Below are 11,064 nucleotides of genomic sequence, written 5' to 3' on the forward strand. Positions count from 1 at the left end.
TTGCAGAATGATGTTCTGTATGTGCAGAGTTTGACACTAAATTCCACATTGGGGAAAGATTAACTCGAAAAACCACATCAAACACAAAATTATTATTCAAAACAGAGCGTTTTTTTATATGTCTGAAAACTTGTCTGGATGGGATGTTTAAGGCAAATCTGGAATGCCTTGTATTAAAAGTCAGTGGTTTACTTGAGGGCGGCGTTTTAGTGTTTCTTTGCCACTTCTGAGTGATTTAATTGATTGTGCAACATTAGAAAGCAGGATGTTGATGATAATCAGTGATAAAATAAACAACTAGCTGGTATTTGCAGCTGTTTTGCAAATGTTCTTTTAGGCCCACTATCAGCAGACGAAACCTGTTTGATCGCACTAACTAACAGTGAATACATTTTCAAATATAGAAATAAAAAGTTAGCTAAATAATGAAATCAATTTCAATGTTAAAAGCAACGCGAGTCATGTTTGGGTAAAATCCTTCGTCAACCACAAATAACAAATTTAACATAACACATTCTCTTTCTGAAAATCATATGATTTTTTTCTTTGTTTAGTTGAAATTCAAGGAGAGAGATTGCTGCCCGCGGTGGTGGAGCGAAGCCTTCTCTCCCTACTCTTCATCCCACTCTTAGGCCTTGTATTCCTGATCGTGTGGAAGGTGAGCTGACCTTTGACCCATGGCACTAACCTGTGTAACTGCCCGAGGTGCTCCAGAGATAAAGTTGTGATGTAATGTTTGTTACTGTAAGGAGATTACTCTCGGATCCATGGAATTTATGACGGCCAGAGATACTTTGTGGATCTGAGTCGTAGTGATTGCGAGTGGGGCTGAGTACTTGGACACTGACAGTACTTTCCTTCCCCTGAAAAACAGGTCAGATCCCGGAGGAACGAGCAGGCTCCTCAACAGAACCCCGGAGCAGGGGCAATCTTCACAGGATCAGAATGGACTGCATCTCCACTGGATGAAACATCCGAAAAGTGAGTTGCTTTATTCCCTTTCACATGTATCTTTACAGCCAGAGCAACATTTCAACAGGAAACTATTCCCCTTCCTTTCACTCACTGCCTGCTCACACAGGGCGAGGCTTGGATTGTTTTCAGCGGTCATCAGTTTGGGCTTGAGGCTTAATTAAATCTTAGCTTAGCCTGCGTCACATAGCAGGAGATGAAGGTTTTGAAATGAGTGGTCATTTAGTCGGCTAACAACAAGATTTTTCCATGTGTTGTAACACGCTGCTCCCACAGACGAACGACAGAGTTGATTTATTTACAAGAAGACACGCTCCTGCTGAAACAGCACTGAATCATTTTGTCTCTGCCTTTAACTTTTACTTCCCATGTGTGAAGCCAATTCAAAAACAAAGCAATGATGGATTATTATATAGCAGGATTATTGACCATTCACTCATCAGTCTGTCTTCACTGATTAGGAAAGATCTCATCTGACTTCTGGATGGTGTGTTTGTACAGGAACACAATCACCAGAAACTAAAATCATTTCATGCGTAGCCACCACCTGACTGGGCATTGAACACTTGACTCTTGTCATGTGAAAGCTCTTTCAGCCTCCCTAAAAGAGCCATTTCTGTCTTCTTCAGACGACTTGTTACTGCTGCTGTTGTCGTCGTCTCAGGATAGTGGCTAATACTTTTCTTTCTGCTCAATTACAGAAACAAGTTGAACGTCATTGAAATTGTGTAATGCTTTTCCCCTCGATGTTCTTCAGCATAATTGGTGAGCTTTTCACACAAAAATCAAGACAATTGTTTGAATCCTACCTGTCACGGTGCTCTAAACCCTCTGTCCCTGCTCTTTCTCTTCCACAGGGCTCTACTCTTTTCTCCTGTTGGTGTCCAGGGGTGATGAAAAACAAACTCAAGGCTTAATTCCATAGTGAGACCTCAGGAGTGAAAGGCCTGTTTTGGACTGCTCTCCAGATTGACAATGGCAGATTCACGATTGCCATGACCAAGATTTGTCTGGTTAAATCGTGCCTGCTACCATATGGATAAGCTTGCCTTTCTTTGTAAGACTGCATTAACCAACCGCATGCTTTTGAAAAAAGTCTGTGAGATTTTGTCAGAGAGAAACCCCTGTATCACGCCTCCACTGGATTCTCTGGCTCCTGCAAATCGTCCATCAGACCCTGCTGCATCATGAATTATTTTAGGGAAACGCAACGGATGACTATTGAGATCAATAATGACAATCAGTTGTTAGGTTGGAGTGTGAACAGGACACGCTGGCTGTGACCTTTCCCATAGGGCCGTCCTGCTGCTGACTAGCTGACACTGACAGAAGTGGGCAGGACACAAAGATCTGTTTCTGTATGTAGTCTTAAGTATTTCTATCATGTTCTTACATTGTACTATGTCCATTCTTTGGTTCTGTGCCTTGTTTGATTAGCGAGATTGACTCTGTGTGTAAATGTCAAAAAGCCTGTCTATGTTTCTGTGTGGTAGCAGACAGTGGAGAGATCATTACATGGCAGATTAGAATAATCTCACCACAGTTACTCAGCAGATATGGTCTCCAATCTCTCTCTCTCTCTTTTTCTCTTTCTTCTAAATTAACTCAAAACCATGACCGTTTAGTCGGCTTGACCTGTGCCCAGTTACGATATGAAGACGATCCTGGAAAAGCAGTGCTCCAGTATGTGAAAACTCCTTCATCGGCAGTACAGTTTGCAGTGGTTGGGACATTTCTGGCCACCGTTACATTTTAGCCATTGTAACCTGTAGGAAACAGTTCAGCACGTAACTCTGCTTGTTTCATGTGTATATGGGACTATATGTTGGGACTTTTTGTTATAGCAGATGAGAGTATATTGTGCTAAATTGAATCTGTGTTTGAAAAAAACTGTATACCACATTGGTGTTCATATAGTTCAGAGCAACAGTACCTTTCAGCATCAATAGCTGGAATTCTTTGGCGTGGTAAAGTATTGTGTGTCATGTTGAACTGCAAGATAATCATATTCATTCCAAAATCCGTCTTTGAAGAACACTCTATGAACGTCCACATATTACTGGTGCCATATTCTCTATGGCAGTTTAGAGCTGAGTCTGTGTTAGCAAATGTATACCACATTGGTGTTCATGTAGTCCACAGCAGCAGTACTTTTAGCAGGAATATCTGAAATTAGTGGTGTAGTGAAGTACTGGAAAAAATTTAAGCTTTTAGACGATTACATCCATGCAAAAATGCATTTTTGAACAATATTGGAACATACTATCTATGACAATTTAGACCTGAGACTTTCTGTTCAGTCAGCGTTAGGTTTTGCTTTCTACATGAAGACTATTACATGCAGTGCCCACTATTCTGAGACATAGGCTAGTCTCGCCACAAACAAACTAACTGACAAGATATACTATGTCAAACGTTGCTTTTCATACATAGTCTATGAATATCATGAGCTGCAACAGGTCTAAGCTGTGAACAAAAACAAATCGATGTATGTATAAATATATATATATAAATGAATATATATATATATATATATATATACATAAATATATAATACATGGTCTCCCATTTTCCTGTCTGTGCAAGAGCCACAAACTGTATGTCTGATGCATGGATGCCAGAAATCAAGCAATTTCATGCATTAGTCAAGAGAATGAGTGCCCTTAAATACTGTTCCTATGTGGGTTGTTGTGTGGTCTGAGAGTGAGCAGGGCTGCATTCCGAACAGTGCTTTCGGGCTCGAGTGATCCAATCCATCCCACTCCACTGGGTGAATCAAATGGCTCTAGACAGGAAATAAGTCTGGGTGCCAAAAAGCAAATGTAATTACTGCCCGGTTGGTATTCTGGGTGAAAACTCTACTGTATTCTGTATTTTTGTATAAATGTAAACAAACATATATAAGATATGAATAAAGAACACGTATCCAACTGTTGTTTATTGGTTTGTTGTTGTTATTGAGGAATTCTAATCACTCTGCTTTTCTTTTTTCGATCTAGGCCTATCAGTGGGGATTCAAACTCAGGCCACACGATGCAAACACTTTCCTCGTGAAAAACAGCTGAGCTGCAGACATTAAGTGTGAATGTAATCACCCACATGCCTCTGGGAAAGAAATCGACAAGTTTCATACTGCGTGTTTATTGCTATTTGAAAGCAAAATCGTCTGTGTGTCTGTCAGTGAAAAGTAGAAACACTTGTTTTTGGCTCCTCGCTTCTCAATAGTTTAATAGATTCAAGGCTTTTGAACAACCATTTTGTCCACTAAGGCCGCTGTTGTTTCAAGGTAGCTGACACTCCCCAGAAGAGTCTTAACAATAAAATGCAAGGCTTTTTTATCTTCTTCTTCATCCCCATATTTTATTAAAGCAATAACACCAGAACGAGAACTTGGCCTCAGGCCTTTTGTCTTCAGCCACTTTTAGAATATTGCCAATATTTACTGTAACGAATTACGTTTACTTTACATTCATCACTGTAGCAAAGTTTGATTTGGTGAGTGTGTCTGTGTGTACTTTTTGGAGTATTTATCTACTTGTTAAGTTTTTTGAGTCATTATTGTAGCTCGTTAGCGAGTTATTCAGATTCAGACAACTTTTTGGATCCCAAATAGGGCAATTAATTTGCAGGTGACCCCGTTCACGATCACACAGACAACATCCAATATGATACGTGTCAAAAAGCACAGGTCAACATACAAACAGAGGTCAGGGAAGGACATCAAGATTAAGGAGGTGAAATAAATAGAAATAAAAGACAATAATTAGATACACAAGCTGTGATTAAGAGAAGACATCAGATGCAAAGAACCAGATCCGCAGCTGCGGAGCGTCTGGTGTGTCTGCAGGACAGAGTTCAGGAAGGAGCTGCGCCATGTTTGCAAACGGTGACAGAGGTCAAGGGTGCGAAGACTGCATTCCCAACTGGGCGGTTATACGGCCATGGTTAGGATTAGCATAATCCTCTGCGACATACTGTTGTTTAAAGAAAAGGTTCCATCTTCCTCAATTGATCACTGATTAAATGCACAAACTGGTGGCCATGTCAAATGTCCCAAATAACACACCTGTGCTGCGTGAACGTCAGGTCTGGCCACATGCTAAAATACTGACGGGGAATCCTTCAGTCGACACTTGTTTGTAGACGACTATATACTAAGCTCATTAACAAAAAAACCCCACTTTCGGTAGTTTTCTCTGCGCCAGTAATTACATCATTGTCTCAGGATTATGGCGTACAACAATGTGGAAAATCTCTTAATAAATTTGAAATGTTTATTTTACACCTACTCGAATGATCAAGTTAAAATGTAGAAAATTAATTTGTTTGCTGCAGTTCCTGCTGTGATGCGCTGCTCTGTTCTATTAACACATTTTACCACCACCACAGATTTGTCTCGGAACGGTCATAAAGAAAACCATCTACGCTGTTTATGAAAATGTCAGCAAACATAAACCTGTCTGTCTTTATCCTCACAATAATTCATATATCTATAACAAGAACAAGGAGTAGATTCACCAGAGGAAAAAGGCTAAGACATGCTGCCTTCTCTCCTCTGGTCTCTCCGCCATTTTTCTTCCTGTCACTGCATGCATGATGGTACATATTGCTTAGTCAGTGACAATCAGTTGTACGCTACTATTATTGATGCCGTGTGGGATACAATGTGTCCCCTATATAGAGTATAAAAAATGTTAGGCTAATGTTAGGCTCAGGCAAACCAGATAGAGAAAAGATATCCAGGGTAGTTTATTGAACTTCCTTTGCAGAACAGGCCCCGGAGCTCATTCAGCACAGTGTTTGAAAACTTGGAGACCAGAGAGACTGTGGAGTTTTGCATTGAGAATGACCTACGAGAATTCAGATGGATTGAGTTGGATTAATTAGAGTAGAGGACTTTGTAGTGAGCAGGGCTCACAGAGTGACGTTAAGACCGGTGTGTGTAACAAGTGTCTGATCGTAGTCCAGGAGAGAATCACCAACTACTGTCCTGCCAAGCAACATGGTCCTGATGGTTTGTATTGATCATACATTTCCACATTTTCTGCTGTTAATTCTATTGATTTATGCAGCTTTATATTGCTTGATAAAGTCTGAAAACACCCGCCATGATCTTCAGGAGTATCTATTACTTATCCACCTAATTTATAAAAATGAAGGTAGGCTTGATAACAGTGACCACTCAGCTCAACAGCAACACACATAACATCCTCCAAAAAATAATTACACAGTTAAATCTTTCTTAAATTTGAATAAAGACTGACTAATATAACCTTCATGAGGGAGACATTTTTTGCAGGCTGGCCTTTTAGATTGCAACATTTTTAGAAAATGTTGACACGGTGAAGACAACCCGGATTACTTTGACTGTATGAGTCAGACTACACAGAAATGTCAGAATGTGGTGGCAATTTCTCTTTAAAAAGATGGACTGACATGAAAGAGAATGTCATTCCGGGGTTTATTCAACACACATTTGCAAGCGGACACTGTGCGTTCAACATGAGAGTTTTCAGGCAGAGAGCACTTTCCTCTCTGTGTAGCTTACACCAGTCTACACACAACACATGCATCTTGTCATACTGACACGTCCTGCCCAATTTGGTTCTGAGCTTCAATCTAAGGCAAAGTGGATGTGACCAGAGAAGAAGCCTCGAAGAGTTAACCACCACTTCATCACTATATGGTAAACGAACAAGCTGTAAATATAAGGAATCAACACATAACAACCCTATGAACATTATGATAAAACACATCATCTCTTGACAATGTACAAACCAAACCTCTTTTCAAATGAACAGGTCTCCCTTTCCACTGGATTGTCTTATGTGATCTTTCTCATCCTTTAACTTTTAACCAAATCACAGAAGCATGATCATATTGGCCTCATTTGAACTTCCCTTCACTGACTGCCTGTGTATTTTAGAATCAATCTGAAACTATTACTGTTAAGGTACTGCATGATTTGGCTCCAGGCTTCTAGGCTGAGCCTCTAAATCAGTCCTCACTGCCCGTAGCTTGACATCATCCGATAAGGTCCTGTAAGCTGTTCCTCAGTCGTGGCTGAAAAAAGACGACAGGGCTTTTTGCTGTCAGGGCCCCAACCCTCTGCGGTAGTTTACCTGAGGAACTCAGAGTTGAAACATCACTGTAAGTTTTGAAATCATCCTTCAAATGGCCCTTTTACTGAATAGTTTTAAATGTTGTTAGCATTCACTCTTATGTGCCTTTTATCCTTTTCCTTAACCTTTACTTTTAATTATTTCATATTACAATGTATTATTTAATTGGCTATCTTTAATTTTGAATGGCATTGTATTATTTTGCTTGTTGTCTGTGGTGTTTTTTATTTGTTTTTTATTTGTCCTTCTTTTTGAAGCTCTTCCTAACAAATTTCAAAAGGTGTCATACAGATAAAGTAATTATTTTTATTATTATTATTAATCAAGTATTTTTGGAAAAGGGGGAGTCAATTGTAAGTTTCAATCCCCTAGTACTGTTGGGATAAGTTAGGTTAAAAAAAATGCATTGTTTGCAAACACAGCACAAAAGCCACACATGTAGAGCTTGTGAAATTAAAGAACGTTAATGAAAGTTGATGGTCATGATTACTTGAGTGAGTCAATGTGGAATGATCTTAATGGGTTTGTACTTGAAAGATTATATATATATTTATATTTCATGTTTGACCAATGTATTCCTCTGTATATCTGCTAGTACAATGCAATCAAATGATTTTCAGAAGGGATGTTTTATGGCAACAGATGGTGAAATAATTGGTGAAATGGTCAAAAGATGTTGTTTTTTCAAGCAGATACATGTCACAATAAAAATATGGTTCAGTCATAAAGTTCAGTGCTTCATTTCCTGCCATGAAAGTGGTACTGCCATCAGTACCACTGTATGCGCTAATATTAGGGACATTCTCAAGTCTACAGCTTGACTTTTTTATCAGCTAAATATTCAGACATAAGCACGAATACATGACTGCTTTGCGTAGTGGAAGGTTTGGGATTTTCCCTAAAAATCACTTTATTGGTTGTTTTGTGGATGTCAGGGAAATACATGATTACATTACATGTCATTTAGCTGACACTTTTATCCAAAGCAACTTCAAATTAGTGCATTCAACATCTATGAGGGGCCATTCAGAGTTCAGCATTTTGCCCAAGGGTCCTCCGGCATGGGCTGGGATTCGAGCTGCTGTCTTTCTGGTTGAAGGACGACCGCTATACCCCGCAGCCACAGCCGCTCATACATCACAGAGAACAATGTTACCACTTGGTTTTTGTTATCAGTCAACAACAGGAAGGCTGGCTCCACTGTACTTAGACATGTTACTGTACAATGAATGTGCAATTGTGTCACTGTGAATAGGCATAATGTAGCATGACTTTAAGTCAATGGACCTCAAGCCAATAGTATGTATAATGTGGACATGTGGCTCAGATGTTTCCCAGGGTCACGCAAGTCTCTTCCATCATTGCGTGCCGGTTCGGCACTCCCATGACTGTGATTGATTCGATTTCCCTTTAAATAATTATGTCCTGGCAGTGATCACATCTCTATGACTTCAAGCGCTTGAATGTGGGCTTTAGGTTTTTTCCGCTGGTGCTGTAAGAGGAAGCAGATTATAGACTAGATAGGTCGGGGTTCCAATGAAACAGAACAAGAATGCATGGCCAACAAAGAAGCTGTATGACGATCAGATCGTATCACCAAAATATGTGAGAAAAAATGTTTGATCATGAATCAATACCCTTAGTAAATGTGTAAGAGCAGTTGTATGAACACTGAATCCTGATGACAATATCCTTCTCCCTTGATAAAATTGAAAATGTCAATGACATTTTATACATTTCTGGATTTCTCACAGTTAAGAGGCTGCTAGCACAGTTGATAGCTTTCTGAGTGAGGGCATCACCTCTGTGCAGGAAAGTCCCGAGACAGCATTGTTGAAGCAGCTCTCTCACTCTCCCTTTTGTAAACATGGCCTTTAGGACTCTCTCCCGACACCAACTTTCATAACCAACCTCACAGCCAGGAGCTTCTGCTTTCCCATCCTTCTCAGACGGTTTCCAGCTGCACAAACTCATGAAGGAAGAACGTTTAGCATCCAGGCCTCTTTTTGTTTTCGTGACTGTAAGCCAGCTGAACTTGGACCACAGCGTGCTGGCTCTTTGTGCGAGTGCACTTGATGGATCAGTCCCTCATGTATCCATGAATGCGACTTGGACATTTGTTTTTTATTAAAATAAAAAAAAATTGTTTTCCTTTGTGCCTTGTCTCAGGCAAAGACGGATGTGCCTGGGTGTTTCTCCTGCAATTCTCTTTGTAGATAACAGTTCACGAAAATGATTGAGAGCAAACGGCTCTATTTGACAAAAAGCAGTTCAAGTGGAGTCACTTTGGAAAAGGATGTAACTGAGTCTTATCCAAAAATAACAATGCGTGCAACTGTAGAGTGGTAGCAACAGCTTGAAAGCCTTTGCTGCCAACATTACAAGTCAGCATAGTTAACACAATAAGACGACATCACACTGCTCAGATAATGACTCAGATGTGTATGGGTCGGTGGAATAACTGTGTATGATATAGACACCATGCTAGCTACAGAAGAATAACAGAATTTGAGGCGGTATTTTTGGGGGAACATTTTTTCACAGTTCATTTGAGGGTAGCATACAGAGACACAGAACTTAAAGGCCCTGAACAATCAGCTTCTTTCTATGACTAATAACATCCTGCATTAAGACATGTGTTAGAAAGTTTTATTATTATATTATTATTATTATCATTTTATTATTGTCTGATCAGTAGCACTTGATGGAAAAGGAATTGGTACTACATACCTGCAATAATTAGTAATTAGCAACATTTAAATCAATATCAAATAACTCGACAGTTGGCGAGTTATTTGGTCACTTTCAGTGTAATAGTATTTAATTATGAATTATTTTAGAAACGGTTTACGTTTTTCTTTACTCTTTTCTGAGACCAGTCATGAAAACAGTCCCAACTCTCAGTCCCTGGCAGATTAATTATCGTTTACTGTAACTTACAAGACAAGGTTGGAGGCTCTCTCTCTGTTGATCATAACCTTTCTATCCTTGATTATTTATCGGGTGAAAGGACAAAGCATGCAGTTTGTTCATTGATCTGATTCATTAAAGGAGCAAAGATCATTATACGCCTACTCAGACATATTAGAACACAGCGGCTCCAAGATTTGAAAGAACAGGAGGAAGTGCACTAGCATGCGGAAACCTGTGCACACATTAGATAACAAGCTATGCATGAGATTGCAGTGGCTGCATCACACCATACATAGATATGGAGGGATGTGTATTAATCATTTGAAAAATCATCAGTTTTATGAAGAACTCAAAACAACTTGCACCAGGTCTCTTTGGATAAAAAAATCACCAGTTAAAGGTGAGTTTTACCAAAGATACAAGTGTGACAGACACAGACAAGTCAAACTAAATGAGTACAGTTTTATAAACTCCACCATCAGTATCAGACTATTAATGGCTTAATGACGGGCCAGTAATGATAGCCAACTCTTGTTGTGTAAGCCACAAGAATAAGATTGGGACATAAACATGAGTCATAGTTTGATATGAGAACTGTCCTCGATCAACCAAGTCAAAAAAACAGGTGGTTAAACACTGGGCACAGTCACCTGTTCATATGTCTTAACCATCTCACTGACTTTTGCATTATATCTAATCTATAACATCATTATTTATCATAATGTTTGTTAAAGTTAAAAATCCAATTCTTTTAGGATAAACAATCTTTTCATGCCAGTGCAGAGGCTGAGTGACCAATGGGTCGGACTTGTACAACTGCTCTCACTTTAAAACACATTGATCCTCTCTGCTCCGGCAGCAGCAGCATGTGTCATCTTCTGAATATTAGATCGCTCTCTCTCACATCTCTGTCCTCATGAATCACACTAGCTTCCAGGTATGTATAAGCCAGTGTGTATGTAAGAGAGAGTGACAGAGAGAGAGAGTGTGTCAGTGTTTGTGTGTGTGTGTGTGTGTGTGTGTGTGTGTGTGTGTGTGTGTGTGTGTGTGTGTGTGT

The 11,064-nt window shown here is 39.6% G+C and overlaps 1 protein-coding gene across 3 annotated transcripts in view; it reads left to right on the forward strand.

Moving 5' to 3' along the window:
* The window catches only part of kitlga (kit ligand a), a 28,079-nt gene extending 24,172 nt beyond the window's left edge, over positions 1–3,907 (forward strand). For 2 of the 3 annotated variants that reach the window (XM_034588639.1, XM_034588641.1), the window contains exons 7-10: positions 567–658; positions 875–981; positions 1,674–1,737; positions 1,830–3,907. In XM_034588639.1, the coding sequence (XP_034444530.1) occupies positions 567–658; positions 875–981; positions 1,674–1,704 (230 nt within the window). In that variant the 3' untranslated portion in view covers positions 1,705–1,737; positions 1,830–3,907. Of the gene's footprint in view, positions 1–566; positions 659–874; positions 986–1,673; positions 1,738–1,829 lie in introns of all 3 variants that reach the window. The other variant, XR_004614172.1, reaches the window with a different exon arrangement.
* Positions 3,908–11,064: the final 7,157 nt, after the last annotated feature.

The sequence above is a fragment of the Hippoglossus hippoglossus genome, chromosome 6 (genome assembly GCF_009819705.1).
Source record: "Hippoglossus hippoglossus isolate fHipHip1 chromosome 6, fHipHip1.pri, whole genome shotgun sequence".
In the NCBI taxonomy this organism is placed as follows: Eukaryota; Metazoa; Chordata; class Actinopteri; order Pleuronectiformes; family Pleuronectidae; genus Hippoglossus; species Hippoglossus hippoglossus.